Source organism: Aspergillus bombycis (genome assembly GCF_001792695.1).
Source record: "Aspergillus bombycis strain NRRL26010 chromosome Unknown contig00051, whole genome shotgun sequence".
Classification (NCBI taxonomy): domain Eukaryota; kingdom Fungi; phylum Ascomycota; class Eurotiomycetes; order Eurotiales; family Aspergillaceae; genus Aspergillus; species Aspergillus bombycis.
This window is the reverse complement of record NW_019170053.1, coordinates 186,232-202,036: the sequence shown is the minus strand read 5'-3', so window position 1 is coordinate 202,036 and position 15,805 is coordinate 186,232. Positions and strand designations below refer to the sequence as shown.

Genomic DNA, 15,805 nt, shown 5'->3' with positions numbered 1-15,805 from the left:
GGTAGTACTTTCGGATATACTTTAACTGCTTGATTACAATATCTGAACGCCTTTCAGAGCTATGATTATAATAGACCAGTCAAGTTTATGAGAACACACCAGGCAAAATGCTTTCTCGCCGAGGCACAAATCACATCACAAGTCACACTTCATCTCCATTAAACTACCTTTTCCCGATACATAAGCTTTGACTCAGACCCGTTTTCGTGGAGTGTTTTCTTGCCCTTGAGTAACAATCGCGTTCTTCCATAGCAGCGATAATCCCTATTCAATCCATACCATGTCTTCAGAAGCTATTCACAATATCGTGACCCTTGTTCCTCAAGATGGGAAACTCACCGATGTACGTGAAACACCAATACACCGGGACGAAGCTTTTGCCCCTTTATCCTTGCGCGCCGCTAACAAACTTGCAGTTGATTCAAGCCTTCAACAAATTGTCTCTATATGTCCAGACTCACGAACCTGAAACGCTCCTCTACTACGCTGTTCAACCAAAGGGCAAGGACCAACTGGTAATTGTCGAGAAGTAAGCAAATGACCCATCTTGTAACAGCTTCGTGTCATGGATTTTGACGTCAATCCGGAAAGATATGCAAGTGAACGTGCACTGAAAAACCACGCTCAGTCGGTAGCTTTCAAGGAATTTGGGAAGGCAATTACTGGGATCCTGCAAACGCCACCAGATATTAAGACTTCTTCTTTTACGGGTGGATTTGAGACCAGGTCCCGAATTTAAATGGGTGATTCCGCCCCGCTTGGGGTGTTAGAGAGAATTTTGATGATCTAGAGTTGGTATGGAAATATGTTGGCAATATGGCCCTTCAGTTCTCTTTCTCGACTATTAGATACCGTGAAGGTCTAGAACGCGATACTTCATAGTGATTGTATAATCCTAGTAAGGGGAGACATCCTACCCTACTTGTATAGAAGACCGTAAAAGTAATTGTATAGTATTCTGAGTGCTACCGACCCACGTTCGGTTCTTTGTGCCTTGCCACGCGGTGGTTCATCATGATGAATGATGTCTGACATCTGAAAGAATCAATACGAAAAGAGTCTTGGCTTTCTAGCAGTACATGAGTACGCTCATGCGCTTTCTGCAACTAAAAGTGATAGACAAACTCAACAGGACAAGTACCAACAAACACCAACAATCAGCCTAACAAACTTCCTCATCCTCGGACTCGGATTCAGACTCAGTATCAGTAAAATCTATTTCATCTGCAAGACCTGCATTACGGAGGGCCCTTCTCTTGGCGGCTTTAGATTTGATCTGGTTGCTCGCAATGCCGAGTAAAAGATCATCCTCGCCCTTCACGCAGGATGCCCCGTTTAAGAGGTCTTTATAGTCATGGCCCAGCTCCTCAACCAAGGCTAACAGCATATTTTTGGGCAGATAACGCCCAAGGGTTCCCCAAAAGGGTCTACCTGATTCACCACGCAGATATACATCCGCAGTCTTATCTCCATTCAACTGCCAGGCCCGGCGCAGGACTTGGAAGCAGTAGTGGAAATACAGGTACCTAGCCGCCGGCCGAAATGGCGTTCTGAATTTCAGTCTCCTCCCATCCAGATCTCTATACGTGAGCGGCGATTCTACAACAACCTGCCTGTCCAGCTTTTCCCACGTCATGTCGATGATTTTGATTTTGTATTCTCGGGCTTCGCCCTTCAGCCACCTCAGGACCTCGGCCGCGTGTGGCCGTTCTGGTAGATCTGGCACAATAACCAACTTCCCATCGTCAAAATATTTCTCTAGAGCGGATACGATGAGAAGCCCATTTCGGGGAGAGAAAAGCTCGGGCTCAGAAGTTTTGCCAAAAATGGCATCCATTGTATCTTGGCCATGCATCCACGCAAACAGATGGGCGGCCGTGGCGTGGGAGACATGTTGTCCCAAAATAGGACACCAGATGAAATCTTGTTCGGGGTTTTGTGCCCCATATTTCTCGATCATATCTTCTCGAAACTGTTTCTGGACCGCAGCATCTCGTTTCCCGGCTCCAGTACCTGCAATCCCCAAGCCCATTTTGCTTGTTGTAAACAGCTTCATAAAGCTGGCTCTTAGCGTTCTTCCCTTCGATGTTTCTTCCAGATCTTCTTGTCGCTTTCTTGCTAGCCTCCTCGCCACTTCTCGCGAACGAATCTCTTCAAATAGCCGCTTGGCCTCTTCGGTGTTCTCCCATTGCTCCTCCGTTCCTTTGAACATTTCAAAGGACGTTTTACGCTCTTCCTGAGCCCTTTTGAGAATTATGTCCTCGACTTGAGCTGACTGCATCCAGAAAGTCGCATTAAATGACCCGCCGGCCTTTAGTCGCTTCTTTGCGACTCGTAGATCTTCGTTCAGGACCCTCTCTACTAAATGAAGTTTCTCGATATCTTCCCCTTCATGTTTCGCTGGTATAACCGGCTTTGGTGATTTATTTCCGTCCATCGTGATGGTAGTGGTTGCGGTATGGTAGCAACGCGACTGTCGGGGGCTTAAGGTGTGAATGAGGCACTTGTGCACCAAAATATTAGGTTGTGCGAGTTTTACCATGAGGTTGTAGAGGATGGGAATGTTCTCAAAGTAAGATTTGGCTTACTCTTTAGGCAGCTGCGGGCATAGTCGTTGACGTTGTAATGACGGTCCTACTAGGTAATATCGACTGTCGCCTATTCGAAATTATTAGGAAGGAAGACAGGAACCTCGGAAAGAGGTTGGGGAGACCACTTTGGCTTTCAGGAAATACAATCAAGCGAACTGAATTCAATCCGGTTTCTATTTTTCCATTTACTTTTAACTGGAGAATGATAGAACTGACCGGCCTACTGATTTAAATACCGAACTGGACCCCCCGTTGACCAAGATACATCGCTGAGTCAATAGGTGTAATTATACACAATACACACAATCTGCAGGGATAAAAAGACGTCTTGGCATAGACTTAGCGAGGCAAAAATATACATTAACAAGGGTGGGTTGCGGGTATCTCAATGATCTGAATTATTTCAGGAGATGAACCCTGTAAAGACCGTACTATGATCGGCCTGGAGACTAGACTTAGGGTGTCTAGCCTGAAGCCTTGATAACGTACGTCCTATCAAGTACCCATCTATGGCTGCTTCAACATCTAGCTATACAGGCGCCTCGCTAATGAACTAGAATGATATTAGAATCTCGGTCTAGAGACGCGGATCTATACCTTTACTGCGAGCGCGTTCGATCCAGGCAAATACGTTCCCAACTAGGCCAAGAGGTCAGATAATTCTGAATCGTAGATTCAGAATGCTCTGCATGGCTCCTATATCGTACACCATCGTTTCACTCAGACTTGTATATTGGAGATAGACAAAAGAAATAAACGGGGTTTTACACATAATTAACGTACTTGCTACGGTATCTCGTCCAAATCCATATTTAGCTATCTATCTATATCTTATCCTCGGACTCCTTCCCTTCCTCTATTTATCTTTTAGTTGTCCGTAGTTAGAAATGTTGACTAGGGTAGCTCCGCCTTGGTCAGTAAAGACCGAATTGCAGTATAGGTAGAGCTATGGATATCAAAACGATATAACAATCCTGCACTCCAGAGCACTCAGCTGCCCCTGTTGTCCTCGCAAGCAGGTTGGAATAATCTCCTGCCAGAAGCCGGGAGCTGCGAGGGTATTAAGAATTATTCGAACAAATGAGGGAGGAGGGGTACTCTGCGAGGCTGTAACGATCAGCCTGCCACGTACTATACAGTACTGCTTACACCGTAGTGCATTGGGGCAGTGGTGGGTTTCAGCTCTGGTATAGGTGTTCGCCAAATCATTGCGACCGATGATCGACGCTTACAAGACAGAGATAGGTTTAGCGCATGTTGATCTCTCGTTTATCAAGCCAGCTGAGAGAAGAGAACCGAAAGGGATGATATTTCTTCGCAGATCTTATTGGATAGTATTATGGAGTTAGATGTATCTCAGCTGATGATGCAAAGCCATAACAGCCTGAAAGTCCCAGGTGCATATAAAACCCCGGATTCCCGCCCTGGTTAATCGCTGTTTAATTCCATCCTATCCATTTCCACACTACCTTCACGCTTCAACCCAAACAAAATGTCCGCCTTCGAGGCAGACCTTCCTCTTCCTCAATGGGTAGAGGCCAATATACTCTATGTGAGAGGATACATGGTAATCAATGGCCGTCCTTGCACAATACTTAAAAAGTCAACATTGGACGGGAAGCTCCACTTTGTCGCGAGAGACCTCTTCACGGGCCAGAAGCTTGAGGCCACATTGGCCCCAGATACAAGTGTGGAAATCCCACCTGTCATAAGACTCGAACTCGCTTTGGTATGGCTGCTAAATTCACCCCATCATATGTGCTGTATCATTATTAATCTCTGGTGGCTCTCCTTAGATAGAGATTGAGGACGGAATGCTTCACCTGGCCGACACCGACGGCAGTTATAAGGACGATGTTCGGCTTCCAGACAACGAAATTGGGAGGAAGATTAGAGAATTTTACGAGGCTGAGACCGCTGTTAATGTTACTGTTGTCGCAGTAAATGGCGAAGAAGCAGCTATCGCCGTCGAAAAGGCCCCACTGTGGAATTGATTCGGGGAACCAATAGAAGCCTGTAGCGCCTTGCTCTCAAGCAGCAGCTAATATATTTCCTCGATTCCTCATGACCATGGTCTAGAGAAAAAGCTCTTCGATGCTTCAACCAAGTCATACTTTTCTTCTTTTTTCTCTCTTTCACATAAGCTACCCCGGATGGACCCGAGGGCCCACCCGCGGTGTCAGGGTATAGGGATCTCCTCAAACTCGTCACCTCCCTAGTCACCGTGTCGACTAGTTCAACTAACGCAGTAATCAATTTGTCAGCTACCCCGTATGCGATTCGACACGTTGATTTATGGGTTTTGTCTTAGAGCGTCCCTAGAGCCCTTGCAACAGCACCTGCAACGGGTCTGTCTCAACTAGGTTGTTCATACAAACAATGATGGTTTCATCGTATCTTTGTTACGGTGCCATTCTTGGCACAGTACCCTGCAGGCATTAATGGAAATATAGGTACCTCGCCCCTGGGCGAAATGACGTTCGAAATTGCAGTCTCCTCCATCACCCAATTCAGAGTTACCCATCGGATATTGCTCGCTGACAAGCCGTTCCTTTGATAGATGCAGACACATGTTGACTACGAGTGCTGCGCCCATCTTACGGTGGCAATGTGTAGATCACAGTGGTACGTTCAGCTCGAAGCGCCGTAGGTGTTGTGTTTTAATTGAGCACACCAAGTACGACACAAGATCGTGGTATGGTTATCTGGCCCAACATCACATGGACAGACTTCATCTGTCCTTTGAATCAAAATACTGCGCAGTGCACGGGGTCAAAACCTGTCATAATCAAGACCATTCTGTACTGGGATCGCAGAGCGAAACAAGCTTCTTGTTGCTGGTGGCCTTCTTTGGTGCTCGATACCCCTATTGCTGCTCAGCTTTGTGAGCTCTGGACGTAGCGTTTTCGGCTTCTATCGTAGCGTCATTTTGGGCTTGAATCGTCACTGCGTGTTATATTCTCTAGGCTTGCCAATAAGCTCTTGCCTTCTCCTTTTTTGTCGGGTTCCCGACGCCTTTCATTACGCCTCTCCTGAGTCTGCTCATACAGTCTAGGGCACTTTTTCCTCCGGTTTTCTATCGCTTCACGGTTTTCCTTCGTCCGCGCCTCTTCCCTTGCCTCCTTAGCGGCATCCACTGGTAGCTTAATGTTACTTTCTGTCTTCAAACCTTAGTACTGCACCAATTCGGTCAAGCAGCATTGTGAACAGATACTCTTCCACCTGGGTCGGACTAGGACGGCCAATCTGGTCTTTCTTACCGGTCGCTATAGGCGGTATGTGTTGCAGGTTCCCATATGAGGAAAGCAAGGGCATATAGATGTCAATATCGGAAGATGGCCTTTTCGGGGCCTCGAAGCTCTGTACATGCCGACCGCAAGATTGGGTCCGTGGCAGTCGGCTCCGGTGGAAGAATATTCAGTTCTCTGCATCATAAACATAAACATACGAAGACGACGATGGCAAAGTTTTCTATAGCATTGTTCGCTGGCCGATATAAAATGATCATTGTGGCAAGTTCACAGCTCCTTCCAATCACCGAACGTGAAAATATAGCGTAGAGCCTCTCTCTGCTTCTGGCTATGCACCTTGGTGGAGTGGTATATAGATCGTCTACCGGGTGTGGAGGTGACAGCTCTAATGCTTTGCTCAGGTGACTTCGGATTGATGGTGAGTGTGCGCACTTTCGGGTCACCTATGCTTAAATAAGCCTAGGAAGTCAGCCAGCGCAAGGTAGTCAAATTCTCAGATATTGGCAGAGACACTTACGCTGCTCCAAATGGTGAACAACATCCTCGCTATCAGTAGGCACCTTGGGAATGTCGTCGGCAGGAGGAAGCTCCACAGCTTCTTTCCTCACATGGAAAGATAGGGGTGATACAAAGAGACAAAAGGATATGGAAAGGAAAAGGAACAGGAAAGGCTCACCTACCCTCTTTGGAATGACTATTGAAACAAGACGTAATACATACCAAAGCGCCAAGGAGGTGCCACACCTAGATCTCGGCTAATCCAATCGAAAAGGCCTCTCAAATAACTGGCCTAGCCATAGAGACACCTACTATATAATGAAAATAGCTTGGAGGTATACGTTGATCATAATGATAGCGATGTCAGTAGCATATCATCTTCACATATAGGAAGAACTGAGAGAAGAAAAAGAACAAAGAAACAGGGACTCTGACCGAGGAGAGAAGGGGTTTATAATAGACGAGAAATCCAGTAAACTAAGAAAGCTCCGAGCGTCCGGTGCACTAAATTGTAAGAATATGAATATAAATACATGGCATGCCATATAGCCATGGCGAGGAATCCCGATTATCCGGACCAAGATGCAGTTAATTCTGGGAATAGCCATGCCTCCATGGTGATGCTTCGCGCGACTCTATTCACCACCACTTATTCACATGTTTATTCCGCTGTGAGGAGGGCTGATTCAATGCCCATATTTAATTCCCGATATAACTCTCTCATAAAGCCGTTGAATGGCAGGTGAGTCATGTTTTATTGAGAATACTCAAGTGGACATAGCAACTGCGGCTTGGACCATGCACGGGTGGGTAGATATATCATTTGTTGACGGGATGGGTCAAAGTCAAGATATATGCCGCCATCTGTTCCACAACATCCTGCCAGTTGTCCGGGAGGCTGGGGTTGTTCTTTTAGAAATCAGCCTCCTTACACAACCTTTGCGTGTTCTGATTGGCGGTGTGAACACCCAAGAGATCTCAAGCTCTGTAGCTGCACGAGAAGCAGATAAGCTAAGCGGCCAAGCATTGCGCCGAAAGTTAGTCCAATGGAAGGGTAAGTGAGATAGCATATCTTGACTTGACAGCAATCAGAAGAATTACAGTAAACAGCCCGCAGTAGGAACGGAAAAATGAACTGGCAAGGCCATTGCCTCTCCGGAAATAGAATTGACATCTTCATTGTTCTGCCTTTCAAAGAACTAAAGCGTCGGAGGTATGCGTTAACTGAGAGGCTATAAAGAATTGTAAGGACCATGAGAACCCAATTGAGAGATATAATTACATAAGTAACAAAGAACAACGTGTTACTCCGTGCAAACCTCAGCCATTACTGATTATCGAATCAATCGTATGTATCATGCGCCATGCATCGTATATTGTACAGTGAGGATCTGTACGGGCGGTTAGCGCCATAATACAGCTGTGCCGTGGTATTTAGTGTCATACGGACATTACTTTTCTTTTTGTTTTTTTCCTTCCTTTGTTTCCTTCAGTTTCGGATCAGATCAATGCCCGTTGGCCGGCTTTCGCAAGCGAGGATAATAGAACAAAAAGAAGACGATCACCGCCAACAACACGACCAGCGTGGGTAAAAACATAAAGGTAAACAGTAGCAGGCTTAAGCCGAAGGCGGCACTCTGGCCAGGGAAGAAACGACGAGCCATGACTTCACAAGCGTCCCAGAACATTGAGAGGATGTGAGTTGAGCGAAAAGGCGGTGATGGACGTGGGCGGTCGGGAAAACAGCGGCGCTAGAGCTCTTTTCGGTCGAGGGCGATGCGATCACTCTGGGGGATAGTTGACCGCCGGTCAAAGATGTGGACGGCGAGCGGATATATTCGATACGAAGGTCGCAATGAGCGAGTGTCGGAAGATAGGAGAGGCAATAGGTCAATTTATTGAACCACTCATGGAAGGGGTTCCAACACATGCAGATGGGAGATGAAGGGGGAGGGAAATGAAGGTATACATTAAGTCGTACAGTTTGAGAGTCTACATCGGCGGCTGACTAAGAACGTGGTTGTTCTTCACTGCTGGGCAGAAGAAAGGTATATCGAGAAAGATAAATTACTGGCTTCCTTTTTCCTTACCACGAGTACCATCAGCGTCTATTTCGCAAATCATAATTTACACCGTTACACCATGATCATTGCTGGAAGAATAGAAATTCGACACGGACGACGAGAGTATCCGCGATCCCCCGTAAGGATTCCTCCACTATTGACAAACGATTGGTTCGCAATCGCAAGACCCCATCGAACTCCACCGAACTACCGGCGGCTAAAAGTAGTTGGGGGAGGCACTAGACCTAATTCGGGCCATGACGCCAGAAGTAAGGCTTTGCGCAGGCAGCAGCATTCCCAATAAGAATTACGCCGAGTACGATTACTATTTCTGGTATCGTATCGTTTTGGTATGAAACGAACTCCCCCATCCCTCGCTCAGGGCGTGTGCTGAAAGAAGTGCCACTATATCTGGAAATGGTACAGAGCCATAGTGGAGACAAAAACTGTCTGTTCAGAATTGATTTCCCCCTATGAGGCACCAAATCCATCATGTGGGTAAGTGGAAGGATCCAGATCAGAGACAAAAATCCCGGGGGGAAGAACCGTAGCTCCCCTCTAGGCAACCACATACCAATGAAATGAGGTCGCCAGGAGGATCGGTTGCCATATAAAGAAATTACTGTGTAGCACCAGTGGCGTGGACAATGACAGCCACTTCCGAATGAAGTAGGTGACTTTTGTTGAGTCCTTGATCGAAACACTTTTGTTCCATTTCTTTGCAGGATGCAGATGCACCCATGGAGAGGAGATAATCAATGGATCATCGCTGACGAGTCCTTGGGAAATCTTCCGAGGTTTATCCACGGCTTACTCCATTCCAGAAATTTTCTTTTCCAGAATACGCGAGGCCAAGGGGCAACTGGCAGAACCCATGAAAATCAGTTCCATACTTTCCACCCGAAGAGCCAATTGCCTTGTAGGGCTGAAAGCTTGGCACGGATCCTCGGTTGTCATTTCGTTACTTCCACGGATACCAACCAGGAGAGAACCCCAACTGCTATTAATACTCCTGGGATTAGTTCATATTATGTTGATTTATTACCTTCCAGGAATGTGATGTAAGATCGACAGTAATACTTAAAATGTCCGTGGGGCGCACCCCTTGCACCCAGACGAACCCTGATTAACCGCTTGATCTCTCTCTCTCCTCCTTTCTCTTCTCTTCCCTTACCCTTTCCCATTCCATTGCCTTTCTGCAGGAACTTCTCCTTTGACCGAGCCGCGGATATGCGGACGACCCTTCACCGCCTCCCCATCGCACCTTAAATCCCCTCTGATGAATTTATTACTATACCTTCTGGCACAACATCCCTCAGTCGACATGGGTCTGCTTACGGGAAGCCGCCAACTCGATGCGGCCGATGCCCACAACTTTGGTGTGGATTGGGTCATCCACTACCAGTTTGAAGACACCGGTATGTCTTCAAAATCGATCCGACCATCGAGTTAAAGTCTCTCTCGCTAAATTGTTCTGCATTCTCCAGATATGCTGAAAGCCATCGAGGAATTCCGGGCCCTGATCAAAGATCTGCAGGAAGCGAAATTACAAGTGCAAGTCCGCCCTGGCTATGGCGCTTCGTTGTTACTCTGCATCCGCGTCCCCCGCGACCACTTGGGAAATATGGTCTATAAATCTCGGTAAGACAAATCACTGTCCCAACCCCGCTTTCGCCCGGTTCTAATACCGTCCAGAGTGAAGGATTGGCTGTACGGGATCATCCACGAACTCCCCATCGGCGACGAGCATACCTCGATCGACTCCGAAACGCCCGCCGAAGAACTCCGATCCGTATACCACGCCGTCACTTGGTCCAAGGCCCTGGGCGGTGCGGCCGTCACCGCGCAATTAGGCCAGTGGAAGAATGTGGCCAGCACCTTTCCATTGCATGATCCGACCGCCAACGCCAACTTGTTGCGCAAGTGGAGTCAAACGCTACTGCTGAATGCAGAGGATTTGGATGCGATTCGGGCTTTATATGGGGAAAAGGTATCTCCGGACAACCGCCTCCTGGTGAATGACGCTAACTTGCCATCGTTCTAGGTCGCCTACTATTTCGCCTTCATCCAATGCTACTCAACATTTTTGGTCTTTCCCGCCGCGTGGGGCGTCTTTACGTGGCTCTACCTCGGACCCTACTCCATTACTTCCGCGGTGGTCAACTGCCTCTGGTGCATCGTGTTTGTCGAATATTGGAAAATCCGAGAAACTGACCTCAGCCTCCGATGGAACGTCCGGGGCGTGGGTGCCTTGAAGGTGAATCGCCCGCAGTATATATGGGATAAGGAAGTACGCGACTCCGTGACGGGTGAGACCGTCCGTGTCTTCCCGGCGCACAAACAATTCCTTCGCCAGCTGTTGCTGCTGCCATTTGCCTCGATTGCCAGTCTCGCTTTGGGCTCATTGATTGTTGTAACATTCGCCATGGAAATCTTGATCGGGGAAGTTTATACAGGACCATTCAAGGAATACCTCGAATTCCTTCCGACCGTCCTTTTCTCTCTGTCACTCCCGTGGATCAACAACACCTTGACAGACATGGCCACCAAACTAACCGATTACGAAAACTATCGCACTCAGGACCAGTATGATATTGCACAGACCACCAAAACCTTTGTGATGAACTTCATCACCTCCTTCCTCCCCACAATCCTCACGGCATTTGTCTATGTCCCATTTGGCGCTCGATTGCTGCCGTATCTCGACGTGATCCGTGTTGGAAAGTTGGCAACCGCGTTCGACACCCGCCGAGTTCATATCGATCCCTCCCGGTTGCAGCAGGAGGTCATTTATCTCTCGGTGACAGGGCAGGTTCTGAACTTTGGTGAGGAGGTTGTGCTGCCCTATGTGAAGCGAGTGGTCATGCAGAAGTGGCGCGACTATCGACAAAAGAATGTGCCGGCAGGACAAGGGCGTCGTTACTCCTACCGAACCGACCAGCTATTGAATGACATCCCGGGTGAGGCATCCTTCCTATCAAGAGTCCGTAACGAGACGGAAGCCGACGAATACAACGTTCATGACGATACACTGGAGATGTGTGTTCAGTACGGGTATCTGGCACTCTTTGGCGCGTCATGGCCGCTGGTACCGCTCGGCTTTCTTCTCAATAACTGGCTGGAGCTCCGGGGAGACTTCTTCAAGTTGAGCCTCGAATGCCAGCGGCCACCCCCCATCCGAGCCGATTCCATTGGGCCGTCACTCCAAGGCTTGGAGGTCCTAACTTGGCTAGGAACCTTGTCCACCGCAGCATCGTGTACCTATACCGTGGTGGCATGGCTGACATCCGTTTATCTACGCTCCTGTTGATCCTCCTTGCCGCGGAATGGGCGTATCTGGGGCTCCGCTTCGTCGTACGGACGGCTGTGGAGAAGATCGCCACAGGCTCGCTTCGAAAGGAGGCCGCCAAACGATACGCGCTTCGCAAGAACTATTTGGACTCACTCACACGCAGTACGTCTCCGAAGGGTCGACAACGCGTCCGCTTCGAAGATCGTGTCAATGTCTATACCACGGGAACGGATGTCAAAACCAACTCTCAGGAGTTCCTGCACCCCGGCCATCATGAGACATCGAGTGAGGAGGGATTCTGGTCTTGTCCCGCCCACGACACCGCGGACGCCGGCGTTCGGTTGATCAAAGCCCTATGCATGGGCGATCGGGTACAAGCAGAGAGTAAGTCCGAGAAAATGAAAAAGGGTGCATAGAGTGTTCCCATACAGCCCATATTCGACGATAGATTCTTTTTTTCCCTTGCATTTCCCACATTATACGGTTGACCTGTAACCATCGCTGGTGACGATAACCTCCCTGCTGTGCGGGATCTCTCTCAATGTCTGCACCCGAGACAAATTGCCTCGGCTACCAAGGATTTGACATCCAATTCATTGATAACGATAGCGCTACCAATTCTCGGAATGCGCAGATAGCTCGGATCTTGTACATACATGCCTTCTTTTCCGCTGCCGTTTCCTTGAGTCACGTGTTTCTAGTATTTTCTGCACAAATCACATTAGTCGATATCTACTATTTAATACACATCAGGTCTATGCAACATATTTCTTTGCGTATTAGTTTGTAATGAGCGCGCTCGGCGTAAGGGGGAAATGGTAGGAAAGCAACCTCTTATTCAATAATTCATGCGTGTCTAAATTGGAGACTTCAGATTATTGGCCCCACGCGTTGATCAAGTTGCCGAGAACAGTTCCCTCGCTAGTTTCTCGAGCCTTAGGCGTAAAATAGAGAGTGGTAGTCCACCGTGGGAAGGCATGAAATAAAGGGAAACGATGGCTTGTCGAAATGGTGATTCATGGTGAGGAAATATATGTTTGTCATATCCGCAAGCGGTGAACGGAGGACGAGAGGTATCAATTCATGTTCCCTCAGGCAGGCCACATGTAACACAACAGCCTGCATGGGTCACATGGCTTTTATTTTACGTCTAGTAGTATTGAGTCCACGTGCCTTAATTGGGAAAGGGTGTGAGCTCCCAATCACTTCCCCCGACTAGGAAAAATGATTTCCCACAGCGATCCTGTTCCACTAACACCAGATCCAACCACGCTTTGCTACGTATCCTCAGTACGTAAGTGAGACTCTGACAGGCAGAGTGGACCCTCCGGAAATGCGGAACGGTATGAGTTCCCCTCATTTCGTGAAATAGGTCATCTCCGGAATGGGTCAACTCCACGGTAGGGCTGAGACATGGGATTGGTGAGGGATCTGGAATGCTAGCGGGGCACGGGTGGTTCGGAAACAGAGGATTACGCAGCTTATGATAAGTACATCAGTAGTCGGCCTATTTCGCATGTTTCCTGCGGTATAGAGTTGATACGTGGATTGGGTAGGGATGGGCATGGTCGCAGATGCTTGTTCATGCAGACGAGGGATGCGTTGGGAAGGTGATGAGCGGTCAAGGGTGGCATGCATGTCACCAGTGATCAAGATTGAAAGAAGGATGACCGAGGAGAACCGTCGAATCCTTCTAGTTCTTCAGGATCTCCCAGATGGATGATTTAGTTTCGAAGACGGAATTAGTGGCAGTCCACATTCAGCCCTACAAGGCAACGCCAAGTTCAGGGAAAAGTCAATCAGTCATCCGTGGTTGACCAATCGCGGACCTCGGCCGGTTTCCCCAGTTCATTCCAGCTCTTTTAGTCCGTGACCGACATTCCATTCTTTTTAGTCGTCCTGCTCCCCTTTCACTTTCATTTTTTATCTTTACCCGTTCAGACAGGGTGCTACCATTCCTTCTTTCCCCCTTTCCCTCTCTTTCCCCTCTCTCTCTCTCTCGTTTCTCACACACCATCCTCTCTCCTCTCTTTCTTTCTTTCTTCCCTCCTCCTCTTTGACTACTCTCTTCTGGAGGAGCGAGTCTCCTCCGGTCGCCCAATGTGTCCCCCCTCCGAATCGAAAACCGAGCTCTTTCTCCAGGAAGAGAATGAAGCGGGAAAGATCGTCCCTATGGTGACTGTCGTCCGTCGGCACGGACGATTGCATTTGGTCCACCCTCCTTGGTACCGGAACAGTTTATTGGCAAGCACGGGATTCCTCGAGTTCGCCAATGCCGGGGATTTCGCTGCCAATGTGTGGAATGAGATCCCCGTACCCCGACATGCAATGATCCTGATGGCCATTGGAGGACCAATCGCTTTGATGATGAGCATTGTCGCCCTCCGCGACTTTACCCTTAGTTGGCAGAATGTCAAACTGCTCCGCGCCGAACGCCGATATCTACAATCGTTGAAACATGATTACTCCACATCTGCCAACCCCGACCCGGATTTGCTCCGGCTGATCGACAGTCGCCTTGACCTTGGCTGGCGCGAATTGGGCACAGAGCTTATTGATCGTGTCGCCATGGACGTTTTCCTCGGTCTGGGCGCTCTCCTTGTCGGCACCGGTACGATCATGGCCATTTGGGGAGCCCACCCCAAAGTCTTCGACGCCAGTAACCTCCTGTCGGGGTTCGTGGGAAACTCCTTCGCAGCAGCGTTCGGCGTCGTCAACGCGGTCTGGTCCGTCTACCTTGCCCGTCGATTCCACCGCTACGACAGACTATGTGCGCGCACCCCGGCTCTCTCACCGTTTCGCGACCGTTTACACCTGCGCTTCAGTAAATTTAAGTGGCACGCCGTCGTTTCCGGGCTCACCGGACTCATCGCCGGTGCTGCCTCCATGGTCACAGCCAAAATGTGGTGGGGATACGTGGTGCTAGCGCCCTGTATGGTGCTGCAGTTGTTATGCAACCGGTTCTGGCGAACCCAGCTGGGCTACGACCGCCCGGTTATCAGCGACTACGATCAACGGGGCATCCTAATCCGCGAGACGCAAGAAATCCGCGACGAAGAAAAAGATGGACCACTACTGGATAGTCTCGCCTCTACGGTCACCCTGTACAACGCACTCGGTGCCCTCCCCTCGCCGAGCGAGGCCCTTGACTGGACGAGTCTGGACTCGCTTGTCCAATTCATGATCACGAATGACCTCTTCGATTCCCTCTGCGACTGGCTCGCACGCGATAAATCCGTTCCTTCCGACGTCCGCGACGCTGTCTTCCGCCACCCATCTTCCTCTTCAGAGCACACGGAGATAACAGTGTCTCCTGGCCACCTTCTCCGCGTTCCTATCCTGATGCAAACCCAATTGCGCGATCTTTGCCGTCAGTATCTCCAAGGGGACGGGCGGAGGGTGCTGCTCTATCGGGAGCGGTATCTGTTAGAGATGATGGGGTCGATGCTCTCCAGGGAGAGTCAATAATGTAGCACGTCCTGTATACTATTATGTACATCGCATCTGTTGGATGGGGAACATCGATTGGGACACTCTGTGCCGGCACACGAGGCAGTAGATCTGCAAGCATAGATATTGATGCGGTTACCTTAATGACTAGAGATGTTTATTTAATACGCAATTTATTGATTCGCACTGCTTTATGAGCGGAGAAAGTGAGTAACGTGTCGCTGCAAAACTACGTATCCTGTTATTCTATATCTTTTTTAATGCCGGTGTGGGGAAAAACCAAGTCCGGTAGGACTATATATCTATAGCAATGTCGAATCATGAGATTGATCAGATGGCCCCTCTTTTATCTCCAACTTGAAGACTAATATGATAATAGCACGAAATATCTCTTCCAAGTAGGCTACAAATGGTAAATCCTGAGCCGAATTAATTCCAGCCGCCACTTTATCTAGTTGCTGATATCTGCCAACCAAATCAATCAACGTCACCAAATGTCCCATTTCCTATTACCGGTGTTGATATGGGCTGTAGAGGCCTTTAAAATTTACATACCCATGGTCCATATGACTAGTTCCTATACACTTATCCAACGCTGACACACTCTCCCAGGAAGATGGTCTCGCTTCTATCATCCTCGGGCACGGGTAAGCCCTCTTG

At 48.7% G+C, this 15,805-nt stretch overlaps 5 protein-coding genes across 5 annotated transcripts; 4 read left to right on the top strand and 1 right to left on the bottom strand.

The window, feature by feature from the left end:
- Positions 1 to 280: 280 nt before the first annotated feature.
- Positions 281 to 739, top strand: ABOM_007400 (putative quinol monooxygenase; the record flags this gene model as incomplete). Its single annotated transcript, XM_022534529.1, has 3 exons — positions 281 to 343; positions 417 to 529; positions 592 to 739. The coding sequence occupies 3 exons, from the start codon at positions 281 to 283 to the stop codon at positions 737 to 739; spliced, it is 324 nt and encodes a 107-aa protein (XP_022388457.1).
- A 423-nt stretch (positions 740 to 1,162) lies between these two features.
- On the bottom strand, positions 1,163 to 2,437 carry ABOM_007399 (HNH endonuclease signature motif containing protein; the record flags this gene model as incomplete). Its single annotated transcript, XM_022534528.1, has 1 exon — positions 1,163 to 2,437. One exon carries the CDS (start codon positions 2,435 to 2,437, stop codon positions 1,163 to 1,165), a length of 1,275 nt encoding a protein of 424 aa, XP_022388450.1.
- A 1,646-nt stretch (positions 2,438 to 4,083) lies between these two features.
- ABOM_007398 (uncharacterized protein) lies at positions 4,084 to 4,585 on the top strand (the record flags this gene model as incomplete). Its single annotated transcript, XM_022534527.1, has 2 exons — positions 4,084 to 4,320; positions 4,388 to 4,585. The coding sequence occupies 2 exons, from the start codon at positions 4,084 to 4,086 to the stop codon at positions 4,583 to 4,585; spliced, it is 435 nt and encodes a 144-aa protein (XP_022388449.1).
- A 5,142-nt stretch (positions 4,586 to 9,727) lies between these two features.
- Positions 9,728 to 12,111, top strand: ABOM_007397 (anoctamin family protein; the record flags this gene model as incomplete). The annotated part of the gene is made up of 5 exons (XM_022534526.1): positions 9,728 to 9,821; positions 9,891 to 10,044; positions 10,099 to 10,393; positions 10,448 to 11,547; positions 11,637 to 12,111. 5 exons carry the CDS (start codon positions 9,728 to 9,730, stop codon positions 12,109 to 12,111), a joined length of 2,118 nt encoding a protein of 705 aa, XP_022388442.1.
- Positions 12,112 to 13,795: 1,684 nt separating this feature from the next.
- On the top strand, positions 13,796 to 15,163 carry ABOM_007396 (uncharacterized protein; the record flags this gene model as incomplete). Its single annotated transcript, XM_022534525.1, has 1 exon — positions 13,796 to 15,163. One exon carries the CDS (start codon positions 13,796 to 13,798, stop codon positions 15,161 to 15,163), a length of 1,368 nt encoding a protein of 455 aa, XP_022388441.1.
- Positions 15,164 to 15,805: the final 642 nt, after the last annotated feature.